The sequence below is a fragment of the Micropterus salmoides genome, unplaced genomic scaffold (genome assembly GCF_014851395.1).
Source record: "Micropterus salmoides isolate LMB-PRFRI ecotype aquatic unplaced genomic scaffold, ASM1485139v1 Ms_hic_scaffold_4, whole genome shotgun sequence".
NCBI classification, from domain to species: Eukaryota; Metazoa; Chordata; class Actinopteri; order Centrarchiformes; family Centrarchidae; genus Micropterus; species Micropterus salmoides.
Window position 1 is genome coordinate 17,739,264 of NW_024043372.1, and position 27,533 is coordinate 17,766,796.

Consider the following 27,533-nt stretch of genomic DNA (forward strand, 5'->3'; position numbering starts at 1 on the left):
TTTAATTTGCTGGATTGTGAATGAAACGGCACCATCAAAGCTCATGAGCTCAGAAGCTAATGCTTTATTATGCTTTTTATTGTTTGTTTGTGTTAAGCTTGTTCAGTAAAAGATCAGTGTGATTGTAATACTGTAACTGTGTCTAAATTATGACAGACTATAGAGCCTGCAACTTGTTTGTAACCCATAACTGTTACATTTTACAGTTTGTAGTACTTGACTGCTCGGCCTGTTTGTGAAGTTGTGATGGCATCTGACACCAGTGGCACAGCGTCCTCCGCTCCAGACCTCAAGCTGCAGTTTGCTCCCTTCAGCAGTGCTCTGGAGGCAGGCTTCTGGCACGAGCTTACTCAGAAGAAACTCAATGACTACAGACTGGACGAGAGCCCCAAATGTATCAAAGGATATTACTACAATGGTGAGTGGTGAGAGCAGGTGGTATCATTATAACAGTGACTCTTCAGTTACTGCTTTTTCACTTTGATGATTCTAGACATTATAGTTATTTAAAACATCTTTTTTTATGCAGTGTCACACACATGGAAAACATTTTATTCAAATTTCTGTCTTTTAGGTGACCCACTTGGTTTGCCCACTCGCCTGACTTTAGAGTTCAGTGCATTTGATGTGTAAGTACAATTCAGTATGTTGCCGATATAAACCTTATGCTAATCCCAAGTTCTTCTCTTGTTATTTAGTCTTTAAAGTGCAATGAATAATGTAATGTACTGCAAATATAACTAAAAGGGTTGAGGCACCAACGAACACAAATTGATTGAGAAGTATTTTAATACGGGCAGTAGACAACAGTAGACATCTAATGCTGTAAAAGGCTTGCTTTACATAATTCATTGTGTACAATGAGATTTCTTCACAAATAAACCAGCGTTGAATTTTTCACGTATAAGTCAAAATCAGATTTAGTCAAATTATACATCGAAATATATCTCTAATGTATGTGGTCAGAAATGATGGGTCTTTTATTATGGCGACATGTTGAGAAAAAAACAAGAGACCTAGCAATTATGAGCATCTTTTACACATTTATAGAAATCAAGATGGTTTCCTTTTTAAGCTTTTGTACAGTGCGTATAAAGTTGAGTGAAGTCTTCATTGTTTTGGGATACTGAATGGCTGAACTTCTCTTTTTGTTTGTCAGCCAGGTTAGTTCAGGGTTCAGCCTTCAGCAAAGCAACTGTGTTCACATTTACAAAACATGCATGCTGTATACAAACAAGTACAGTACAGTTTGCATACACACAGTTTAATACAAAGGTATAGTATGTTTTGCTGGTAGGGATGGTCCGACTCCAGCACGTTGCTGTCCAGCTAATGGAATGCTGTATAACACCAACACACTCGACGCATTTAAGACCACGGATAAGAAGGCTCTGCTGGAGAAAGAGGCCAAGGAGGTAAAAAAAGACATCCAATGGGAATTTTCTGTCACACACACGTTCATTTCGCATCTGATGGGGAATTTCTGTAAAAGAGAAATAATTATTAAGTTGTGCAACTGAGAATGTAGTGAATTAACGAATGAAATATTTCATCTCCTGTTGTTTTGTAGATATGGGACGCTATACAGTCTGGGGCTGCTTTGAAAGACCCATCCCTCCTCTGCAGATTCATACTGCTGACCTTTGCAGTGTGTATAAACAGCATTTTATAAGTGTTTGTTCCATATCTTAATTTCTTTATGTGTGAATATCTATTTATCTTTAACTCTTTTTTTCCATTTTATTGAACATTTTATCAGGATTTGAAGAAATACCATTTCTACTACTGGTTTTGCTTCCCTGCACTCTGTTTCCCAGAGGGAATAAAGATTGTCCGACAGCCTTCTGTCCTAGAACAAGTGTTCTCAGCAAAACAGGTTGGCTTTAAAGATTATTACACAACTACTGGAATTAATATATTTGAAAGTATATTTTGAACAAGACTGTAGATAAATTACTACTTGCAGTTTTCAGCTTTTGTTTGACACACACACATGGATTCTTCAAATGTTGATGCTCATTACAAGTTCTAGGCTTTTGAAGTTGAACTACTGTATTATTATTTAAGTTTCCTATTTCCTATACTATATAATTAGATGGTTTCAGTTCCTAACAGTGTTCTTTAAGTCTACCTGCTCTGCCCAATACGGTGTAGGTTATACACTAGTGTAAAATTCAAGGGAATTGTTACCTCTCAGGTTTGTGGATCCAAGGAGTGAAAATGCCTCATTAAAAGAGAGTTAGAATGACTCATGAACAGTGAACAGCGTGACGCCAAAAGCAGGCTGTAGCAATGACGATTTCTCTCTTCCCCATTTCCCTTTCTATTGTATCTCTCTATGAACCTATTTTATCAGAGTTATATAACATCTTGACAGTTTATAATTGAGATTCATGAGCTGCAAAATTATTTAATTAATCATTTCAATTTCATTCAGCCAGAATCCCAATATGACTTCCCTGACCAGTGACTCTGGCAGTCTGACTTTGATAAAATCCAACTTTAGCAGATGCCAGCTAAGTCTACAAAGCTTTTTAAGGTTGACCAGTCGTAATGTTATTCATACATCTTAAAACCAACCTAGTTTTCCATAGTTCTGTGCATATATTTAGCAGATCTAGCAAAATATGAACTTTCATTTGCAATGTTCATGAAATAATGGCATGTTTTTGGAAAGAGTAGAACATATTTTCCACTCTGAGGCAGCAGTCACTGTAAAAGACCTTGATACAGATTTGAAGGTGATTATAGCTTTATTATACTAATTGGTAGGTGCCTGGAGTGCAATGCACCCACCTCCAGTTCCCATCCCTGAGGGTGATGTGCCCACAGGTCAGCGGCTGTGACTGAAAGAATGAGATTGTGGATACATGCGGCTGAAATGAGTTTCCTCCGTATCGTGGCAGGGCTCTCCCTTAGAGATAGGAGCTCAGATATCCGGACGGAGCTCAGTTGAGGTGGTTTCGGGCATCTAATCAGGATGCCTCATGGGCGCCTTCCTTTTGAGGTTGGTACGTTTAACAAACGCCTCGGGATCCCCCCAGGAGGAGAAGGCTGCTGGGTAGAGGGACATATAAGACTACTTTGCTTAGCCTGCTACCACCGCAACCTGGCCTCGGAATGTGTGGATATCATTCATGAATGCCCTTTAAAAGCTATATATATATAAATATTATGTCCACGACAGGTGGTGTTAATGTATAGTATAGAGCTCAGACCTTTCTATAATTATTGCTGACATCTAATTATTTCTGTCTCAGATCGCAGCCTTGCAGGAGGCCTATGATGGTCTGTGTATCAAAAGAGGAACCACAGCAGTTCCTTACTTCCTAATGAAGTACACAGATGACACTGTTCAAATGATTCCACTCGAGGACTGGGATACATTCTTCACTGATTCTAAGAAGGTACTGTTTCAGTTTTTGTAATGGGATCGGTATAATTTAAAATGTCTAATAAAATGTATGGATTTTATTTTTTCATCTTTTGAAAGATTCAAGTACTCTAGGATTGTTCTGTACACAGAGTATTGTACTATAGGCTCATCCCTACGATCAGATTAGATTCTGTTATATCTCTCTTTCACTCACACACTTTCTAGGTTACTGTGGGCGTCTATGATCCGTGTACTCTGTCTCAACATCCGGGCTGGCCTCTGAGAAATCTGTTGGTCCTCTTAGCTAACCGATGGTAAACACTACTCGTGTGTGTGTGTGTGTGTGTGTGTATGTGTGTGTGCGCGCGTGTTTGAGTGTGCTGGGAAACGATGAGGAAGTTGTCTAAAGGGCTCATTGTAGATCCTTACTGTGCATTTCAAAACATATGTGTTTGTGAATTTCACAATGACAGCTTACACTAATACTACTTTATTTAGGCACAAAGCCACAAAGTAAAAGAAAGGAAATCCCTGTTTAACTAATTTCCTGACTCTGCAGTGTAGGGAGAAAGGTATGCATAATGTATTTGTAGCATGATGTAAAAATAGCATGTTCTGTTTTTTAAAAAACTTAAGGAGGGGTCTGGAAGCAGGAAAATTATGAGGGAATTATGTAACTAGTATTTTTTCAGCGTGTTTCTGGTCTAATGTGCATGAAGTAAGTTAAGTACTGAATGAATGACTCACAGCATTATAATGTTACAGCTCATAAATTGCTACGTGTTTACTGACCTGTCGATGCAGAAATGATGGTGGTATGTGGAATCTTGTACTTGTTTTGTGGAAAGATATTTTACTGAAATATTTACAGAAGAAATATTTCAGCACAGCGGTGGGGAGTTTGATGCATGTCGTTGGATCTATTACTAAATATTTAATCCAAGAGTCAGGGTCTGAGCATATTCAAATATTTACACAAGGATTAAAAACATACGCCGCAGGTGCCAGAAATTGTAATCCTATATCAGCTTGTAACTTTGCAATCAAGAGTCTATCTTGTGCATTTATTTTATTTACAACCACATAGCAAGTGGGAAACAATTTCAGAAGACTGATACAATGTTAGGAAAGTATAAATGAAATAGTACTTTCAGCCAGTGATAGCCAAGTTCTTGGCTACCAACAATGCCTAAAATAGTTTTCTATTTTAACAAAGTTAGGAGGCCTCCTACTTACAGTTTATTCTTGATTATAAACAAAGCTGTGCTTGAAGAGATTATTACCTTCCACATGAAGTATTATCATTTGAGCTAGTTATCTTGTTGCAAACCAGATTAAGTGATGTTTTCATTGGAGTACACACCAAAATGTCTTTATTTCAGTTTTATCAGTTTTTCAAATGATTTATATTTTACATTAGTGCCGACCATTTCCAAACCATGCTGCAGTGCTTTATAGTCATTAAGCATGTGTTTTGCATTCCAGGTATACATTGTTGATTTGTTTATTTGTAGACTTCAGTCTCATACAGAAGGGTTTTAATGTCACAAAAATATGCACACCGAGGACAAGTTAAGTACAAGCATAACTAAACACATTTGTCTTGAGTTTATTTTAAAAAAAAAGATTGTGCAGACTTAAAATCAGCAGGATGGCTGCTCTTTATTCTAGGAGCATTGTTGAATGCTCTGTTGCCAGGGTTTGAATGAACGGCTGTTCTGCGACCTGATAAATCTAAATCAAAGACAAAGTTGAGTGGCAATGATGAAGCTGGACGTGCAGATTGATTTATCACCATAGACTGTATATAAAAACAGTAACATGATTATGACAAAAAATAACACCTGGCATGATGATAACTGCGATGGATTATTAATCTTAAACAAGAACAAGCAACTACTAATCTCTCCACGTTAACCTCAGTAATGTCTGAAAATGGATAAAAACTTAATTATCACTGCTTTTGGTGCTGCAATTACAGTTCAGTTAGGTGAAACAGTCTGTAAATACTTTAAAAAACAGGTCCACAATCAGTCATTCTTGATAACACTTTTCCCTAGAGATCTTAGTTTTTCCTGGCACTTGTGTTGCTATTTCTAAATGAATTATTTTTTTCATTTAAACAAGGAACTCCCATTGAGGCCAGTTTAGCAATAGTGTCCTGTGATATCGGCGGCTTATCAGCCGCAAATGCCTTTAGAGAATTTAGCCCTCATGCTTTGTGGTCAGACGCAGTTTTTATCCAATACAAACCTCACCAATCTTGTACATGACTACACTTTGTCTCGGTGTTAAACATAAACTGTTTATACTGGCTTAGATGGGTGAAGACAGAATGACAATGTAGCCACAATGTCTCGCTTATTCAGCTGTTTCACCGGAGTTTGATTGTGTAATCTGACTGTGGTTATTTAGTACCATGTATGGGGAAAGTGTTTGTATGTGGATATGTGTTGGTCATATTGTTGTGAGTGCTCATTTATCTGCGTGTTGTCTCCTCGTACTAGAAAGGGAGAAAGAGCGTTTTCCGTGTTAAGTTGTACTTGTGAGATTTCACTAGTCACCTATATATATATATATATATATATATGTATGTATATATATATATATATATATATATATATATATATATATATATATATATATATATATATATATATATATATATATATATATATATATATATATATATATATATATATATATATATATATATATGTGTATATATATATATATATATATATATATATATGTGTATATATATATATGTGTGTATATATATGTATATGTGTGTATATATATATATGTATATATATATATATGTATATATATGTATATATATGTATATATATATATGTATATATATATATATGTATATATACATATATGTATATATACATATATATATATATATATATATATATATATATATGTATATATATATGTATATATATGTGTATATATATATATATGTATATATATATGTATATATATGTATATATATGTATATATATATATATATATATATATATATATATGTATATATATATATATATGTATATATATATGTATATATATATATATATATATATATATATATATATATATATATATATATATATATGTATATATGTATATGTGTATATATATATATATATATATATATATATATGTATATGTGTATATATATATGTATATGTGTATATGTATATGTGTATATATATGTATATATATATATGTATATGTATATGTGTATATAGTACACATTATAGCTTCTAATGTAATCAGTGCATGATGGGTGTGCTATTTTTATTGTTTGACTTTTGCGTCTCATTTATTTTTGTGTATGTTTGTGTATCTCAGGGGATCTAAGTTGGACACAGTGGAGGTGCTGTGTTTCAGGGACAGAACTCTGCAGGGAAGCCGCTCCATTCAGCATAGTCTCATCTTCCAGATAAAACTACCTGAGCTTCCCCTCAACTCAGGTATTTCCCATTAGAGAGAGTGTTTATGTGTGTGGTTGTACCTGTACATGTATCATGTATGTTTGTTGGTATGCCATATGTCTTTGTCTGTACATCAGTAACGCGTGGATCACAGTTATATCTAGGCAGCTTATGTATGCTGGTATATGGTGTGCTGGGTAATAAAAATGAACATTCTGATTAATTTTCATTGGTTGAAATAGGTTTAAGCGTCTCCCATTAAGAGAGACTCTGGAGAGAGGCACAGCAGCGTTACTTCACTGATTATTTTAATCTCCCGACATTCGAGAGGATCGGTCAGGATCTAATGTTAATTAATTTTCTGTCTTCTTCTACACATCCAAAACTTCTCACGCACACTCCATGTTCAGACAGAGAAAGAAATAGTTTGGAGTAAAGCAGCCATCCTGCTGATCTGTCCTTAAAGCTGCCTAAAAAAATGTATTTCAGAGGCTAAAATTGTAATTCCGTTTCCTCTTGAGAGTTTTAGTTTTTAGTTTTGGGGCTTAAATGTCCCACAATCCCACAGCTGTGACATTATTGCTCACATGGAAGCATTTTAAAATTAGTGAAAGCAGCCTCTGTAATCATTAGAGTAAATTGTTAATGAAAACACACAGACATCAATACAACACAGAATAAAGAATTCACCTGGAGATGTCTCACTGCTCAAATAATTTAAAAGGCAATATATCCTACAGGGACCAGTAGAGTTGGAGTGAAATGTCCCTGCAGGTGTGGGTCTCTTAATCTGAGAAAATAATTCATTGAGGTGAGTGGCAGGTGGATGATTTATGCGTAGATGTGCATTTGGATGACGTCAGAGCCGATCTGCGCATCACTACTGTACATCGTCCTGTTCATCCCAATGTGTGTGCTCTTATGCACAGTAATGTGTATATTGTCACTGATGTGAGTCTTAGTTTACTTTCCACTGAGACCATCTGTTTCCTTTTCAAGCCACAGTAATCTCACATAGATTCTCCATTATTCCTTTATCTGTGGAATAAAGCAGGAAAGTAATATAAATGGTAATAGTGGGATGGGAAAAGGGGGTAACTCTGTGATCTGTGAAGGTTTTGTTGAGTTCAGAACGAGGTGTCTTTGTTTACCTCAGACTACTTCTTGAGCACATCTTGGGTTTTAATTCAGTCACAGAGGAGATGTATTCATGCAGCAAAAATGGCTTCAGCTATTATGTTTGTGGCTTATGGCTTTGTATAGACAAATTTGGTATTGTTATGCAAGGGATTGATCAATTTATCTCCGCCCAACCTTTTAGATACACCAGATTCGGTTGTTGCCACAACCAATAAGTGTTTTGCTCTTCGGCAAGGTGAAATAAACTTCATGATACTGGATTTACATTCGCACATCTCAGTCCAGATTGAAAAATAGTAAATAGCAACATCTAGCAGCCAAAGCTGACCAATGCAGAGTAAACAAGAAGGGCAGACGCAGTGTCTAGTGTAGTGTCAAAAACTGGGTTGAAGGTTGAGTGGACAAGGAAAAAAAACAAGTGAAATTTCATGGTGTTAATTTGAGCAAATAAGTTTAATAGTTTGAGTGCATCTCTGCCCTAAAATGCAGCTGTGGGATTGTGGGACATTTAAGCACCAAAACTAAAACTCTCAAGAGGAAACAGAATTACAATTTGGATGCTTCTCCATGACTAACTGGTTATGGACACAACAATCTGTAACATATCATACTGCTACAATAAGTTAATGTAAATAATGTAATTCATTAAGTAATTGAAGTACATAACTTGAGAGAGAGAGAGTTTTGGTTTTGTGTCATAGGTCATGTGGTCAAAATTTAAACAAAAATGAAGGTTCTCAGTCAAAGTTATCCTAGGATGGTTAAAATCAAGGGCAACTGGACTTGGTTGAAAATATTCGAAGACGTTTTGTCCCTTATCCAGGAGACTTCTTCAGTTCAGACTGACTGGTAGGGAAACTCAGCTATTTAACCTCTGAGGGGTTCGTACTAAACACAGCGGACTCTACCAGACCAGGATCCACACACTACTCATGGACACAAACATAAATGAAACACTGAGGCGAGATCCCACCAGCGGATATAAGAAAAAGGCCATAGACAGCAGCCACAGACCATCGTTACCTATGAACAAGATTACTGTTTGTATCCTGGAGAAGCCATTTCATGTACAGTATATACGGACTACCCAAGATACACAAAGAAGAAGGCCCACTCAGGCCCCTCATCAGCAGCGTAAACACTGTCACCTACAACATTGCCAAACCCACATCCAAGCCCCCTTGGTTGGCAACACGCCTCACCACACCCAAAACTCCATAAACTTTGTGAACAAAGTTTGAGGACTGAAACTGGACCCAGATGAAACAATGGAGTCCTATGATGTGACTTCCTTGTTTACATGCATCCACACCATGGAGGCAGTAGAAACCGTAAGGACACGACTGCTTCAAGACAACACACTGAACAACAGAACTGGCATTAGCCCCGACCACATCTGTGAACTATTGGATCTCTGCCTATACACCACCTATTTCCAGTTAAGCAGAGGATTCTACAGCTGTTGTTTTTATTGTTTTTTATGTCTGGAGTATCAACAAACAGCACATCCCTGTGTTTTTTAAACCATAAGAACACCCTAAGTCAGACACTGGTCCACACTAAAGACTGCACACCCAAACACAGTCAGCTGCAGTGAGGAATGCACGGACCTGTATATTGGGGAAACTAAACAACCACTACACAACTCCTCAGGTACAGACTCAGCAGTGTACCTACATCTGAAGGATAAACGACACTCTTTTGAGGATCATGAGGTGCACCAGGTGCAGAGAGGACGGTTTAAGAGGTGTCAAGGAAGCCATTTACACCCGGGTTGAGAAGCTGTCGCTGAACGGGAGAGGGGGTCTGTGTTTCCCTACCAGTCAGTCAGAACTGAAGAAGTCTCTTGGATAAGGGACGAAACATATTTGAGTATTTTCAGTCAAGTCCAGTTGCCCTTGATTTTAACCTTCCTGGGGGGGAAAAACATGTTTTTCTCACCCACCTTCTGCTGTTTGACATCCTGTCAACACTTTTCACAGGGAATATTTCTTCTTGAGAAAGTAATTACTATGAAAACTGTTGACAATGAGGCCTGAGTATAATCCGGATTAATTGCTGTGAAATTCCATCTACTTCCATATGTATTGAGATCTCAGATATGAATATATCAAAACTTGAGCAAATAATACCAAAATTTCAGCATGGCAAGTGAGATTTTGTGTAATTTGGGTGAATCAACACTGTTTCAGTGTTTCATAATTTTTTTCTGAAAACCGTTTCACAGCGTCTCCTAAGAGTGTAGGTTGGGAGAAGAACCCCAAGGGGGCCATGGGACCCAGGATGGTGAACCTCAGTGAATGCATGGACCCTAAAAGGTAATGAAAACAATACAGATGTGTTTGTGTAAAGATGTAAGTGGACTGTATTACCTACAGCCCAATAAATAATACCTAAATAATTTCAGTATTTATTGAATATAAAAAACGTATTAGCTAATTTATCTTAATAATACAGTACGTATTAAACCCAATATGCAACCTTCTGCTATTCTATACCTTGGGTGCCATGTGTAATTTTTCTTAGCATTTCTACAGTCAAAGTAAAATATGTTGTTTCCTGAAGTTAGCTCTCTGTGAATAAAGAGATCCTTCAGTTGTCATTGACTGTCTGCAGGCTTGCAGAGTCTTCAGTTGACCTCAACCTGAAGTTAATGAGATGGAGGCTGGTTCCTTCCCTGGATCTGGACAAGGTGGTCAGCACAAAGTGTCTTCTACTGGGAGCTGGGACTCTGGGCTGCAATGTAGCCAGGACTCTCATGGTAAGGGTGGAAGGATGAATACATTGAACAACAGACTCAGGATTGAAGGGATTTGACACTGTATTTAGGGCTTAGCAAATTGTTAAATACTGTACATGACCAAAAACAGTGTAACTGATCTTTGTTTATAATGTTTTATCTTCAGTTTTATCTTAAGTTTCAGTGTAGAATATTTAGAAGAATCTATTGACAGAAATGCAATATAATATACTTAACTATGTTTGCAGTAGCCATTTCTATCTACATCCACACGGGTCCCTTTACATGGAAGTCGTCGTCGTAGTAGTAGTAGTAGTAGTAATAATAGTGGTCTAGACTAGTTAGAAATAAGAAAAGAAGAGAAATTTGGACAAATGGAGGCCCACACATATTATTTAGCACAAGAGCCGACAGAGCTTTTGGCTTTCAGCTTCTCCTGTGAGCTTGGAAAGGGGTGAGCGGTGCATTCAAGTGGCGTTGGACTAATCACTAATCTTTTTTTCCTCCCTTAAAGAGGTGGTATTGTGCTTTTTGGCTTTTTCCCTCTCCTTTATTGAGTTATATATCTTTTTTTGTGCATGTAACAGGTTTGCAAAGTGAAAAAGCCCAAAGTCCATCCCAAAGGGAGTTCCTAGGTTACGGTCGCAGTCTGAAGCGGCTTTTATTTGGATCACACTACCTTGTTTCTTACGACCTGCCCTTCTCTGCTTCTGATTGGCTAGTAGTCCTTACCTGGGAACTGCGCATGTGCAACTCCCAACAAAGATTTTGTATAAATAAGATGCATCACTCTGTAGCTCAAGAGCAGAGCGTACAACACATAGGGTGAAAAGAGGAGCTGCAGCAATGTGCAGTATGAGAAAAATATGGTGTTTTTTTTCAAATTAAACCATGTAAACCTGTTCTGGTACAACCCCTTATTAAGATTTTGAACCTGAAAATACCACCTCTTTAATCTTTTACATGGGTCATAAACAAGTATACAGAATTTTGATTTGTGCAAATCACGTATTACATATGCATATTTTACAAACATGTAATTTGTAAGTTGGTTATAACGGTTAGTTTGCTGTCCATGTAAAGTGAACTAGATTTCTGCTTATTGTTTATACTCTCTGACAATTCTAATCCAAGCATCTTTGTAGCAGCGTCCATGTTGATTCCACATGAATACACACTGAAGTCGGAAGAACTACTTCACAGCTAGGGAAATGGAACCATCCGAGGAGCATGTGAATGCATCGTGAGCCGCTGGTTGCAACCCTCACCACTAGATGCCACTAAAACTTACACACTGAACCTTTAAGTAGCCAGTGGAGCAATGTTTAATTAGCATTTTCTTGTTTAATATCTGCTGTATGAGCACCAGACTTGTGACAGCACTGTGCCTCCATGCTCATCGGAATCCATAAAGTGTCATAAGTTGTTACAGTTAGTGCTTTTGACAAAAGGATATTAACACTGGCGACAAGTGTCTCCTGTCTGAGCTAGCTCAACATAATACAAGTAAACGTATGTGCAGGGCAGGCTTTGTAGCAAATCAGGGCTGAATTCCCGCGTGATCTCACAATTCTCACATGATCTCACAAATCCATCTGCCGTGCATGGTGGACAGCAGGACTGCTTACCATGTTTTCACATGATGTGAGAGCAGTAGTTGTTAGCGGTAATGTACCTCCAAGCTGGTTTGCCAAATGCTGCAGAAGACAAGACTGACAAGAAAACATGGAGGAGGAGTGTTAAATTGTAAATTAAGAGCAGGAGGAGTTTTTGTTTGTTTGGAAGTTCCAAATAAAAGGAAAAAAATAATCAAATGTGATGAAGTGCGGTTATTTTAAACCACTTCCTAACTGCAGAACAAGTACTGTAAATTTATATATAACTGTGATATAAAATGACATATACTGTGATAGAAGATTTTGGCCATATCACCCACCCTTGTCTTGGCAAATAAAAGCTCAGTTGATTATCACTGAAGCACTACCAACTGTTAACAGAGTAATCAACATGCTCCACAGACGTTCACAAGTCAGTACTGTACATGTCTCTGCAAAATGTGAAGTCTTACAAACATCAACTTCATTGAAAACTGTTATCTGTTCTGAGGATGTAAGCAGCCCCTTTGCAGGACAGATGGGACACATAGCCTCCAAACAAATTGATCTGGAGTCAAATTGATTTATCATGATCTTGTCGTCTCCCCGGTCGCCAGGCCCTGCCCAACTGTCACTGGCTAAACTAGGCACAAATTTGCTGTATACTGTAATACATTAGCCTTCAACTTATATTGGAATTTATTAGCATATACAGACCAGAAACACAAAAATGTGTCCCCTCTGGCATTCTCTGTGTTTCTTGTAAGTCTGTTCCCCCAACACTCATGACTCATCCATTATTTTAAGTTAATATTAAGAAATGTTGAAATTCACACAACCTCCCACTCACTGCCACTGAAGCTGCTTACAATGTACTGCTGAGGACAATGTTCATATCAGTAAATAGTGGTCAAGTATTTCAAAATAATGTGATTTAAAACTGTGAATTCTTCTTCTCCTTTGTTCTCCAGGGATGGGGAGTGAGACACATCACATTTGTTGACAATGCAAAGATCTCATACTCCAATCCGGTTCGGCAGCCCCTGTACGAGTTTGAGGACTGTCTTGGAGGAGGGAAGTCCAAAGCCATGGCAGCTGTTGACCGACTCACCAAAATCTTTCCTGGAGTGGTGAGTACTTTTAAGTCAAATTTATATTGTATGTGAGGACCACATCATTGCTTGCTCTCTGGAAACCTGAGATTGTATCATCTAGCAATCTGTCCTCTAAATCTATCCTCTGTTTTTGTTAGTTTTAATTCCTGAAGTTGACAAGAATAATGGTTCTATTGATCTTTACATTTGTGCAGTAGCACAAAAAAAAGGTCACTGCTTTACCACTGCATTTGCATCATAGCGATCTGAATTTTGTTTATGCTAGGCTTATAATCGTATTCCTGTTTGATTAGTTGTGTCGGAGCTGTGATGGCCAAACCATGCAGAAAATATGGAGTCATGTTACTTGAATATTAATGCTAGTGGTTTCATTGCTTAGTTAATTAATGAGTGGGTTCTCTGAGTGAGATATTTTGCTGGATTACTAAATGAAAAAGCAGTTAAACACGCAGGGCTCTGTTTTTGTGCACCCATCTCTTATTAAGCCACATAGAAACGGAGTGATTTTGTTTTTGCTCACCTAAGAATGCTGTGGTCTAATACAAATGGTGATATGTCCTTAGTTGTTTAACACATCTAGATGTGAATACCACGAAATGAGAGCTGAAATTCTGAGCTCTTGTCTCATACTCATATTTCGATCTTAAACCCAAATGTCTTCAGTGAACAACAAACACAAAGGAATTTGCCTTACTTTTCCAATACTTTTGGAGGGGACTGTACATGAGACAAGCAGGTAGGCCTGAATTAAAAGATTGGTTCTGCTTATAACAGTCCTGTGACAGCCACAAATACCTACCTGACGTTTTTTTTCACTTTTGTGTCAGAGCATTTGATGTATGAATCGCTGTCAGGAGAGAATTTCATGTAGAGTATCCTTGAGTCATTGAGTATTTTTAACGTGGGATATTGCTAAGTAAATTAGTGCTTCTTCCCCACTGCTGTTGTGAGACCAGGAGGAGGCATACAGGCTAAAGGTTTCCAACTGTGCGGTCAGCTGCCATTTTAATAGGTTTTTGATCTTTTAAATCCTATGAAACATCACATTGATGCCCTAAGAACCCATGATTGTGTTTCAGATGTTGGTTTTTAAATGCATTTCCTGGGAGTCCTGTATCAGGAAAGTAGAGCACAGTCTGAGTAATGAAAGGTTTTTACCTTCTGGACTTCTTGTGAGTTTTGATTAGACTGAGTCACTCACTATCTGACTGGTAATCTGTGATGTAATTTGAACTCTGTAAGATTGAAGCTTCGCTTTTAAATGATTGACCCCGCAAAGCTTGCAATCACGACACTATAATAGGTTATTTATGAAACGAGATACAATGGGCCAGAATTATAGTGTACCAGACAAGATGATACACGCACACACACACACACACACACACACACACACACACACACACACACACACACACACACACACACACACACACACACACACACACACACACACACTATCCGAGTCTCCATTTCTGCCCCCTCTCATTTTCTGTTACTCCCTTATTCTCTCTGGGGATAAAATAGAAAGTAAAGAACAGAGTCTCAGCACTTGATGGATGGGCCTGTGCTGTCATAATGTGCCGGTGTCTGTCTAGTCACTTTGTTCATATACCTCCTATACTGGCTGCATCCCCTACCTGCCCTCCTATTTTTATCTGTGTGGGTTTGTGTGCCTGCTTCTCTCTCTTCCCTGCTTGTTTTCCTACAAACACATGGGGCATCAGGTGTGACAGACAGAAAGAAATAATAACACATAGAGGACAGAAATGCATAACTTGAACCGAGAGGAGCTAGTTCATACACGGTTGCAATGTTGAAAAGGTCATAAAAAAATTCATATTTTATTCATACTGTCACCTTTTCTCTCTTTAAATTTTGTCAATATTCAGGTCAGAGCTGGTGGAAGGTATTAGCAGTGGCTTCGCTGAAATACGATTTATTGATACTTTTCAGGCGCAGTTTTTTCCAAGATTGAGAATGATTTTTTTGTCTTGGCTGCAAGTTGATGATGTTTACAGTGGAAATTTGAATATTATTAACATATCTGCAGCCTGAAATCACTCTCCGAATGCTTAGCAACACTTATGTCATAGTGAAATGTAAATTCATCAGCTCCCACTCTTGAAATGTGGAGAGCGAAGGAAGTAGAGCCACTGATTCAGTGAACGTGGCATTTCTTCTTGTTAAGATCTACCACCTCGTCTTTGCCCTTTTCTGTCCTTCTATTGACTATGAAATTACTCTTGACATTTCCATTTGCCTCACTGTCACATCAGCAATCCTTGGAGCGAGTCATCGTAATGCAAGTTTGGCAATGGACAATGAAATGATGTTTTTTTTGTTGAATTGGAAGAGATGCTTCAAGGTTTCCTTTTCATATGATACTGTCGACTTCTACAGGAAAGCCAAATCCAAACTGGCCTCAGGTCATCTGTGACAATGATGTGATTACCCTCACTTATTTGTCTGGACAAGTATGTCACTCAGCAGCAAGACCTATTTGGCCTATGTTTTCAGCTTCTGGCTGCTGATCACATTTTAAACTTCAAGAAATGAGTTTTTCATTTTCAGGGCTTTCTGCAGAAGAAGAAGAAGTGCAGAAGTATCTAAAAATAGCACCGAAACGTTATCTCATTGCACTTTTACATAGTGTTTGAACTATTTGACTTAAGAGCTTGAATCGGACAGTGTTGCATGAAGTGAGTATTGCATGTACCATGCAAGAATGTAAAGCAGCCACAGTTTAGATCTAGAGGCAGGGTGAACAGAAATTAAACTGTTTTGACACTTGTGTCACCTACAGGCAATGAGATGTAGGGTTTTTATTTGTTAATAAAAGTGAATTTCCCAACATAGTTAACAATTTGGATTTCCTTCAGTGAAGATGCACAACATACATTTCCATCCATCGTCAACCGCTTATCCTGGGTACAGGAACCAATCCCAGCTGACATCTGGCAAAAAGCGGGGTACACCCTGGACAGTCCATCGCAGGGCCACACATAGACAACAACCACTCACGCCCACACTCACACCTAAGGACAATTTAGGGTCACCAATCAACCTAGTCCGCATGTCTTTGGATGGTGGGAGGAAGCCGGAGCACCCGGAGAGAACCCATGCAGACACGGGGAGAACATGCAAACTCCGCACAGAAACAACATACATTTAGTAATTTAAATTTTTATGCAAGTGCACAGATATTGGAAAATGAAAACCAAAAAGAAAACATCATTGTCCATTGAGGAGAAAATGTGTCATTATTATGAAATGTACTATGGAGTATTCAGCCTTAAATGCAAGTGACTCACTGTACATAAGGGCTCAGTTTATCAGCAGAGTCTCTGTTTTTTCTCTTTCTCTTTGTCTCTGTCTTCTCCTGCAGAATGCAGAGGGTTACAATATGAGCATCCCCATGCCCGGTCACCCGGTGAATTTCTCTCAGGCCACTCTCTCCCAGGCCCAGAGGGACGTCGAGCAGCTGGAGAAGCTCATTTCAGAACACGATGTGATCTTCTTACTAATGGATACGAGGGAGAGCCGCTGGCTGCCTACAGTGATAGCTGCCAGCAAGAGGAAGGTAGGACGGAACATCACAGTATGTACAATGAACTTACCAGCGGGGATGGAGTCGGAGATTGTATGGTACAGTGTTACCTCTCTAATTAACCCCATTTCTAGCCGCAGGAGAGAGCTGCTTTAAGCAAAGAGCTCTTAAAAAATCCCTGCCCAGCAACAAATGGCAGATTGCAAGTAACTGGTGAACAAAGTCGAACATGTAGCACCTGAAGATTCACATGTTTTTCTAGGAGCAGTGACCAAAACAGAGCTAAAGATAGACTAAACTTTACACTCATAAGGTCGCCAGAAACATTGTGTCAAATTAATGCTTATTAGAGCTCGACTGATTAAACAATGCGCTGATATCATCGGCCGATATGAGTAAATTGCAGATAAATGACAATTAAAAAAGAAACATGGCGGATCTTTCAATCATGTTATGAGTGTTGTCGTTGCATAGTTTGTCCACCAGAGGGTACTCTGCAACTACCCTGTTGGCACCAAATGTGTTTGGAACGCCACAAATCCACAACAAAACACAGCAATCAACTGTACTTTTGTCAAAGTACCATTTATAACAATAAAAAAGTTTATTTTTAATCTGCATTATGTCATGTGATCTTGGTGAGTTCTCATAACTACACATAACAAATGTTAGGGATAATCTTTGTTTATGTTATGTGTTTCTGAAAAAAAGAAAGACACCGGCCAATATAACGGAATTTAAAATGCCTATGTTGTTTAGTGTTTGCTGGATGTTTAAATGGGTAATTTCTATTTACCCGTTAGCAAAAACAACTTTATAGGCAGTTCTTCTGACTCCAAGTAGTAAAAAAGAAATCAAAACAAAGCAATTTTCTGTTGTTGGAAAAAGTTACTATTCAATACATCAGTTCACAGTTTGTATTTTAACCACACACTTGTATGTTGCAGGAGACATTTATGACTTTGTAACATCGTTGTTGATTTGTTTACTTTGAGCTGCAACTTGAAATTTCTAACCCGTTTGTCCTCTCTCCCGGGAAATTGAAATTGCTCAATAATATTTTCACTTTCTGTCACAATGTCTGTTTACCAGTTTCAATTCTATTTGTTGCCAGGCAACATTAAGTCCAGCAGCGTTGAGTGCGTTTTGGGCTGCTAATTAGGTTTTCGTTATTTGTCCATTTGTGCTGTGGGGCTGTTTCAGGCATCACTGCAAATTGGCTTCACAATTTATTTTCATTGCTTCTCTGAAAGTCTAAATGCTCTGAGCATTTTAAAGTGCCTATTAATGTTTTATGTCATTGCTTTTTGAAATGATTCAACACATTGCACCCTTATTCTTTGTGTAAAACAAGCCATTTAATTAATTTGATATGGTTGAAAGGTGCTGTGTGTGTTTTAAGAGAGATGGAAAAGCAAGCCAAAGCGTTTAAAGATCATTTTTGCCAATGCTTTGTAGGAACCTTTTATTACCATAATTTACCATAGTTTTTGTCTTTCCCTCTCCAGCTTGTGATGAATGCTGCTCTAGGCTTTGACACTTTTGTAGTAATGCGCCACGGCCTGAAGAAACCCCCAGTTAGTCAGACTGTTTCTGCAGGGGCAGACTCATCCCCTTCCTGTTCCTCTGCTTCCTCTTCATCCTCCACACCGGCCGGCTGTGTGCCTTCTGTCCCAGGATCCTCTCTGTTCTCCAACATCCCGGGGCACAAGCTGGGCTGCTACTTCTGCAATGATGTTGTGGCACCAGGAGATGTGAGGAAAGCACACAGATAACAAGCATATACCGAACAACCGAGAACAAACACACATGCACAACATTTAAGAATGAACACCAAGGAGGAGGCAGAATTCTCATTTTTAAAGTGGTACTAATCAACTTTTTATATTAACATGTTGTCGCCATCGTTAAGACCCTACTGAGAAATTAAACCAAACTCTGCAGTTCTCTTCAACTTCATGGAGCTTTTGTAAAATCGTTGAAGGGCAAACATCTCTCTGCAACTTTGTTTACAATCATAGCAGGCTGCTGTTTTCAACAAAAAAGATCTGATAAACCCACCCTATGCTTCCTGACCAGCACCAAATGATTGACAGACACAGTTAGCGACTAGCTGGTGAACATAGTGGAGCATTTAGTAGCTAAAGCCTCAGAAGAAAACTTCAGGAGTTGGGCGATACCAAAAGAGTGTGAATATTGGAATATGTGTCAGTCTCCAAATGAATGCTAACACTTTGTCCTTATCGACCAAAAAGGGTGATGATATATCATTGCACAGCTTAAAATTGAACAGATTATGTGATTATTTTTACATTTTCCAGGGATTAAGTTAGAATCTTTCTTATGAGAATTGTCATATGCTGCAAAACTTGTAGCATTTAAAACCCTGAGTTTAATTGTTATATAGAAAGGAAGGGTGGAAATGCCTGACACAACCTTTCCACATTCTGCCTGTGTCCATTTATTTTGTACCCCTGGCACTCTTTGTTTCTCTCTTTGGTCATTTTCTTTTTCCCTCTTCCTCATGACATTTTGATACGAGTCATTTATAAAAGCAATTAATCAGCCATTGAAGGCCGCAGTCAATTGTCAGAAACTGTTCTATTCAGCTCTGACTTCTCCTATAAATGCCATATGGCTCCATCCTGCTGTTATAAATTATAGTAAAATTAACATTTGAATTAGAGGCAAAACCTGCTCTCAATAAAATTCTAAATGTTAGACACGGAGTTTGATAATACAAGCGGCTTGTGTGTTTTCCTCCATGCACTGAACCAAATGGTACAACGGATTGTCAAACATATGCCGTCTGTCACTACTGTGTCATTAATCAGCTGTTATAAGAAAGCCAAACAAGCTGAGAATGAGAATGAAAATAAGCTGTAACGTCCTTTTTGTACAAGGTTTTATGTTTTAATTGAACTATATTGCATTTAAGTGGTTTTAGCCATGCTTGTGGTGTAGCCCTATAGAGCTCAATTATTTGTGTCAATAAAAGTAAAAAGTCTGTCTGTTGGTCCAGCTATTTGGTCCAGAGGGTAATTTCCAGACAACTACTAGATGAGGTGCAATGCAATTTGGTACAGACATTGATGTGTATAGGATGGCGTAATTAAAAGGCTACTTAACTGAAAGGTCATACTAGACATTTAGCCATTTAGATAGCTAATTAAGCCCAAGTCACTTTGTATAAGAGCATCATCTTAACCTGTTAAAAATATAATGGAAATATTTCCTGCCTGGTAACCTAACTGCCAGAACGTCGCTGCTGTTCTTATATTGCCAGATGTGTCCTTTATGTTGTTGTTTTTTGTTGTCAACAGTCAACCAGGGATCGGACTCTGGATCAGCAATGTACAGTCAGCAGACCAGGACTAGCCATGATTGCTGGAGCCCTGGCTGTTGAGATGATGGTGTCCATTCTGCAGCACAGTGAAGGGTAAGCACAGCGGACTTACAAAAGTGATGTAGGGAAATTATTAGGAAACATACTAGTAATAGTACTAGTACTTATCTGGTCCAAACATTCATTAGTACCAATATAAGTATCAATAGGAGTCTTGAGCACAGGGTTGTACTAAGTACTGTATGTGCTAATAAAGAAGGAAAAGTAAGAAAGGGAAATTGCAAACTGTTTAAAACAAATGAAATTTCTGTATCGTTATGAGGAATGACTTGCTCTGACGTTGTTGACAGCAGCAGATACTCCTGCTTCTGACCTGCCCTTTTGGGATCTGTTGCAAGCCTGGGATGTTCACCTCTCAGGAAGGTGCTGCAAGTATATATTTGGGGAGGTTTTGACCAGGTCCTCCAAAAGTTTTCATGTCACGTCGTCATCTTCTTGACCCCCTCCCCCCCCAACTGAGCCTTGCAAACACTAGAGTTCTGCAAGGTTAGACACTCCCCTACCTTAGTGAGCAGCCCTGATCACCAGTAGGTGTCTGACGTCCTCTCCTCAAAGCTTTATCTTGGTATTAAAGGAGATTTGTGCCTTTGAGGTTGTGGCTCCTAAACTTTCAATAAGTTTTACTTGCTTGCTTTTGCTTTTTGATGAAGCAGCTTTGCAGCTGAGGTCTTACCGCACCAGAGGTAGTTTCCTTATTTTGCTTTAGTGTCCTAAATTTGGTTGTAGCACAGCTCCCCGAATTTACTTGTGTTCACTTTAGAAGTGTTGTTGCAGTTTATAATAATCTCACAAATTTATGCTTCAAAAGCTTTGTGATTCAGTCAGCTCTCAAGTTTAGTTGGTAGCCTGTACTAGTTCGATATGTTCTCCTCTTAAGTGTTTTTCTTTTTTTTTTCAGACACTGATGGGGATGTTTTTATGCCTATTAAGTGTGCATTCATGTGCACGGGTGTGTCTTTGTGGAGCTGTTTATTGAAACTGGTTCAGTGAAAGTTATACTTAAGTGGCCGCTTGCTGGGCCTGATAAGACAGCCATTTTCTCTGAGTGTTTTGAGATGTTATAAGCCGTTACAGAACTGCTCTGCCTATCCTGGATAAAACGCTTAGAAAGCAAAGAAGAAAAGGAGAGTCTTCATGTACACTCTTTACCTCTGCAGTTGTGTAACTCCTTTCTTTACAACAAGGTCTCCATCTCTTGCATCTGCCCTCGCTATTTCCTTGTTTTTCACTTCATAGCTGCGTTTATTACTTTCTTTATAAATCCCTGTCCTCCAGCTCTTTTATCCTTTTTTAAGGCTCTAACATCAGAGATCATATGAACAACCATGGGCTTTAGAAAATCATCAAGTAAAGATTAATGTTGCAGCAGCTTGATAGACATTTTTACTTTTACATTCTTAATTTGCAGAACCACACTGAGATCAGTGTAGGACTTGTCAGTTGTTATCCATAAAGGGTCAAATCTTACAGATTTAATGGTCAGCAGGAGCTCTCCTATCTCATGGAAAATGTAAAACGCTTAGCTCTCAATACAGGTTACCAAATTAACAGGTTAGTGCTATATATTTGCTATATGCAGCATATATAATAAAATGAATAAGCATACTTCAGGTTGTTCGGCTCATACCTGACCTAAAATGTGTAATATTTTTGGAAGTTTAGGGACATTTGCCGCCTTGCGCCCGATGACAGCTGGGATTGGCTCTAGCCCCCCCGCGACCCTGTACGCAGGATAAGCGGTTGACAATGGATGGATGGATGGATGGGACATGTGCTGCTTTTAATTCTTAATCCAATTTAAATTTAATTTTGAAAAACGCTTGGATGGCAGGAAAAATGTTGCCAAAGTTGTGGTTACATTCATGTATAGAAAGGCAAATGGGGGGGGGGGGAGCATCAAGTATATAATGTTCTCTTTCTCCATCTCCAGAGGCTATGCAGTGGCCAGCAGCAGTGATGACAGAATGAACGAACCTCCCACCTCTCTGGGTTTAGTGCCGCATCAGGTCAGACACACAAACTCACTCACACACACACACACTCAACTCACTCACATGCATCCAGATATTTTATACTGAGGACACTCTGTGCTGTTCGCCCATTCGCCTCCACTTGCCTGCCCCCTCCAATGTATGCTTGTGTTAGCCATTACTCATGTTAGTAAGTGTAAGTGTATTTGCCTGTTGTAGATCAGACTGAGGAGTAAATGTTTGCGTACACACCAATTAACACAAGCAAAAATCTTTCCTTTTTGAAATAGGGGAATTTAGAAATAAGGCTCAGGTTAAAACTTTGTTTACATAAAGTTAGTAATGTGAGGTCTTAAAAAGTTGGTCTGTCCAACAAAGAGGTTGACTTAATGTCCTGTTATGATGAGCTATTCTCGACTGTTTCCGCAGACTGCACAAAATGACACTAATGGGCTTTGACTGTGTTTGCACTGCAGTCAGTTTCTGCATAGAAAGTTGATGTGTCAAATCGATCCAGTCCAGACACCCACCACCCTGGCTACGCCTCTGTCTGAATCAACACCTCTCGATTACATTACAATGCACAGGGGTTTCTATTTTGGTTATTTCAAAGGTCGCTTGATGTGTTTAACATAAAAGATCAGACACAAATAGGACACAAGATTGATTAATGAAGAGACACTGTGTACCCTAAAACTATCACAGTTAAGTGAAGGTAGAAGTATTTGCATTGTCCGACCAAACATGTAAATGTCATCAACTGTGAGAAGAAGACATTTTAGTATATGCAAACTACTGATAATCTCGTTACCATGGCACCTGTCAGTGGTTGGGATATATTAGGCAGCAAGTGAACTTTTTGTACTCAAAATTGATGTGTTAGAAGCAGTAAAAATGGTCAAGCATAAGGATTTCAGCGACTTTGACATGGGCCAAATTGTGATGGCTAGATGACCAGGTCAGAGCATCTCCATAACTGTAGCTCTTGTGGGATGTTCCTGGTCTGCATCGGTCAGTACCTAGTATCAAAGGTGGTCCAAGGTTGGATGAGCAGTGAACCTGCGACAGGGTCATGGGCGGCCAATGCTCATTGATGCATGTGAGGAGCAAAAGCTTGCCTGTGTAATCTGATCCAACAGCTGTAGGGGGTTACATGGCCACAGACCAGTCAGGGTGCCCATGCTGTCCCGTGTCCACTGACGAAAGCGCCTACAATGGGCATGTGAGCATCAGAACTAGACCACGGAGCAATGGAAGAAGTCAGGAGGCAGTGTGATGCTTAGAGCAGTGTTACTGATGAAACTTGGGTCCTGCTATTCATGTGGATGTTACTTTAACACATACCACCTACCTAAGAATTGTTGCAGACCATGTATAACCTTTCATGGAAACGGTATTCCCTGATGGCAGGGCCTCTTTCAGCAGAATAATGCGCCCTGCCACAAAGTAAAAATGGTTCGGGAATGGTTTGAGGAAGTTCAAGGTGTTAACCTCCAAAGTCCCTAGATCTCAATCAAATCGAGACAAACAAGTCCGATCCATGGAACACCCACCTTACAAATTACTGGACTCAAAGGATCTGCTGCTAATGTCTTGAAAACAGAACACCTTTAGAGGTCTAGTCGAGTCCATACCTCCATGGGTCAGGGCTGTTTTAGCTGCAAAAGGTGGACCTACACAATATTAGGCAGGTGGTCATAATGTTATGACTGATCGGTGTACATGTCTTTTTGTATTATCTATTGGAGTGAATCTTGTTTTGTCTATTATGAATTAGGACACTTGAATGTGGAAATGGATCAAGGATAAAGCCCTGTGTCTCACCATAACAGACCATAACTAGACTTGACAAAAGATTTATTCAAAATGAATTCAGTTTTAGCATCGCAGTCAAGGTCAGACCAGAATTAGCTTGAAGCAGTGGATCAGCTCTTTTGAATGCTGAGAGCTCAATACATTAACAATAATATGTAGTGATTGTCAATAAGTTGGGTAGCTCATCCTGCCCGAAGATGAAGTGTGCGTGTGTGTACCTGTGCTTGTCTGGATGTGTCTTTGTGTAGCGATATTTCTGTGGTCTGTCCTTGGCCATTATGTTATTGCATAACTACGATGAATGGTGTAAGCCATGGGTGGTGACAGTGTGTGTCTGTTTTTATAGAGACTTTCTCCAAAAGTCTGGACAGGGATGAGATTGGATTTACAGAGGTGTGAAAAAATGTTGCCCCCCCTCCTGATTTCTTATTGTTTGTCACACTGTAATGTTTCTGATCATCAAACAAATTGAATTATTGGACAAAAATAACATAGGTAAACACAAAATACAGTTTTTAAATTAAGGTTTTTATTATTAAGGGGGGGAAAAATCCAAACCTACATGGCCCTGTGGGAAAAGGGATCCCACCCTAAAACATAAATCAACTGTGGTTAATCACATCTTTGGAAAGCTGAGTTCAATTTCTCTAGCCACACCCAGGCCTGATTACTACCACACCTATTCTCAATCAAGAAATCAGTTAAATAGGACCTACCTGACAAAGTGAAGTAGACCAAAAGATCCTCAAAAGCTAGACATCATGCTGCGATCCAAAGTAATTCAGGAACAAATGAGACATAGAGTAAGTGAGATTTATCAGTCTGGAAAAGGTTATGAAGCGATTTCTAAAGCTTTGGGACTCTAGCGGACCACAGTGAGGGCCCTTATCCACAAATGGCGAAAACATGGAACAGTGGTGAACCTTCCCAGGAGTTGCCAGCCGACCAAAATTACCCCAAGAGCACAGTGACTACTCATCCAAGAGGTCACAAACAACATCCAAAGAACTGCAGACTTCCCTTGCCTCAGTTAAGGTCAGTGTTCATGACTCCACCATAAGAAAGAGACTGGGAAAAAATGGCCAGCATGGCAGAGCACTGCTGAGCAAAAAGAACATAAATGCTCGTTTTAGTTTTGCCAGAAAACATCTTGACGATCCCCAAGACTCTTGGGAAAATGCTCTGTGGACTGATGAGACAAAAGTTGAACTTTTTGGAAGATGTGTGTCCCATTACATCTGGCGTAAAAGTAACAGCATTTCAGAAAAGGAACATCGTACCAACAGTAAAATATGGTGGTGGTGGCAGTGTGATGGTCTGGGGCTGTTTTAATGTTTCAGGACTTGGAAGACTTGCTGTGGTAAATGGAACTATGAATTCTGCTGTCTACCATAAAATCCTGAAGGAGAATGTCCGGCCATCTGTTCATGACCTCAAGCTGAAGCGCACTTGATTTCTGCAGGAGGACAATGATCCAGAATACACCAGCAAGTCCACCTCTGAATGGCTTAAGAAAAACAAAATGAAGACTTTGGAGTGGCCTAGTCAAAGTCCTGGCCTGAATCCGATCAAGATGTTGTGGCATGACCCTTAAAAAGCGGTTAAGGCTCAAACCCTCCAATGTGGCTGAATTACGACAATTCCTCCACAGCACTGTAAAAGACTCATTGCCAGTTATCTCAAACGCTTGGTTGCAGTTGTTGCTGCTAAGGGTGGTCCAACCAGTTATTAGGTTTAGGGGGCAATCACTTTTTCACACAGGTCCATGTAGGTTTGGATTCCCCCCCCCCTTTATAAAAAGAAACATTTCACTGTGACAAATCAGGAATGGGGCAAACACTTTTTCACACCACTGTATAAACTTAGTGACACATTTAAAGGTCAATTAACCTAGCATATTCCCAATTCACTAATCTATGGTAATGGTAGTCTTGTCTTTATAATGGTACACCCATAACTGGAAAAATCCTGTAATATTTTTCCAAGAATGCTTTGTTGTATTGTACACAGAGCATTTTCTAAGAATTATTGAAATTATAATTAGATCCTCTGAACAGGGGGGTCGCCAAATAGAGGAACGCTAGTTATTCTGCAGCTAACCAAGCTGTGTCCTTTTGCTTACTGAATGTTGTCACAAACATCTCACCACCTCCATTTGCATCATAATCAGTATTCATCACCCTGAGAGTCTGCATTTTTGCCATTTGCTTGACACATCTGCTGCTCATGGCATTTCAACCAAATAATCCAGAGAAAATGGCATGCAAATGGGTTGTCTTATGTGTGTGTGTGCGTGTACAGAGAGTGAAAGAGAGGAAATAAAAAGATGATGACCAAAGAGGGGTCAGTGTGCATGAGGGTGAAAATGTCTGAGTGGGTGTCCAGTTTTTGTATTAAGCCTGGAAGATTTGTTCCTCCAGCAGTCCACTGCTAAGACAACACAGTGCAGTTGAGTATTTTGAAGCCTTCTGTGGTCCCACAGTGACAACTTGTGGTGGTTTACCGAAACTACATCAGATCTTATTTATTTACAAGGGACTGAACAAGTACCAGTATATATGTAGTAGATGTGATTGTCAGATGCTCAGACACTAGATTAGAGTCACAATTATAGTTCTTTATTCCAGTGCTGTAAATCAATATGCTTTCTATAAAGGCTGAGCAGTTTTATGTAGAGCTACCAGTCTGTTCAAGTCCATCTCTGTTACTGCAGTTGATCTTCCAATTCCTGCGACCCTATTTATTTTTCTCTTTGTATTTCCTTGAATACGCCATCTACGTCGAAATGATCAGCACACAGATGGGAAGATGTGAAAGATGAGAAGAAATGGATTAAATGAGCCTCAGGCTAAGGCTGTTGTGCAGTTGGATTAAATTGAAATGTTTTGCGAGATGACTCATTGTACCACGTTATACTTGATTAGCAGCTTATTATAAGCTTATTAGCTTATCATCTTAACCCGCTAGCCTTAGGTTACCACATAGCCTGGGCTAGTGCAAATTTGACCCCATGAGGAGTCATTCAAATGCAGATGCATGAAGATGTCATGGAGTTTGCTTCCAAATATCCCAGCCAAGAACTGAAAGCTTTTAATTTCCATCCCTGTTCACTTCGCTGTGCATTACGCAGTAATTGGTTACAAATGTTTGATATATTTGTGGTTTTCAACACCAGATAATTATAGCAAGGAAGTCATTTCATGCTCTGGTCTACATGCTTCACCAAAAAAAACATAATGGGACAGGCTTTTATCAAAAAACAAGAGGATGTGGGTATAAGAGAGGAGGAGGGAGGCGATGAAATGAATATCTTGGCGATGAATGGCGTTTCAAAATGTTTCGCTAAAACGTTGGTGTGTGTGTGTGTGTGTGTGTGTGTG

General features: G+C 39.0%; 1 protein-coding gene across 3 annotated transcripts in view; it reads left to right on the forward strand.

Annotated features, from left to right (window-relative positions):
* atg7 (ATG7 autophagy related 7 homolog (S. cerevisiae)) overlaps window positions 1–27,533 on the forward strand; it is a 70,258-nt gene that overhangs the window by 1,560 nt on the left and 41,165 nt on the right. For 2 of the 3 annotated variants that reach the window (XM_038697785.1, XM_038697784.1), the window contains exons 2-16: window positions 207–418; window positions 575–629; window positions 1,298–1,415; window positions 1,571–1,648; window positions 1,760–1,876; window positions 3,261–3,407; window positions 3,602–3,690; window positions 6,740–6,861; window positions 10,190–10,280; window positions 10,579–10,723; window positions 13,269–13,427; window positions 16,801–16,995; window positions 18,471–18,716; window positions 20,286–20,401; window positions 22,299–22,374. In XM_038697785.1, the coding sequence (XP_038553713.1) occupies window positions 247–418; window positions 575–629; window positions 1,298–1,415; window positions 1,571–1,648; window positions 1,760–1,876; window positions 3,261–3,407; window positions 3,602–3,690; window positions 6,740–6,861; window positions 10,190–10,280; window positions 10,579–10,723; window positions 13,269–13,427; window positions 16,801–16,995; window positions 18,471–18,716; window positions 20,286–20,401; window positions 22,299–22,374 (1,926 nt within the window). In that variant the 5' untranslated portion in view covers window positions 207–246. Of the gene's footprint in view, window positions 1–206; window positions 419–574; window positions 630–1,281; window positions 1,416–1,570; window positions 1,649–1,759; window positions 1,877–3,260; window positions 3,408–3,601; window positions 3,691–6,739; window positions 6,862–10,189; window positions 10,281–10,578; window positions 10,724–13,268; window positions 13,428–16,800; window positions 16,996–18,470; window positions 18,717–20,285; window positions 20,402–22,298; window positions 22,375–27,533 lie in introns of those variants that run through there. The other variant, XM_038697786.1, reaches the window with a different exon arrangement.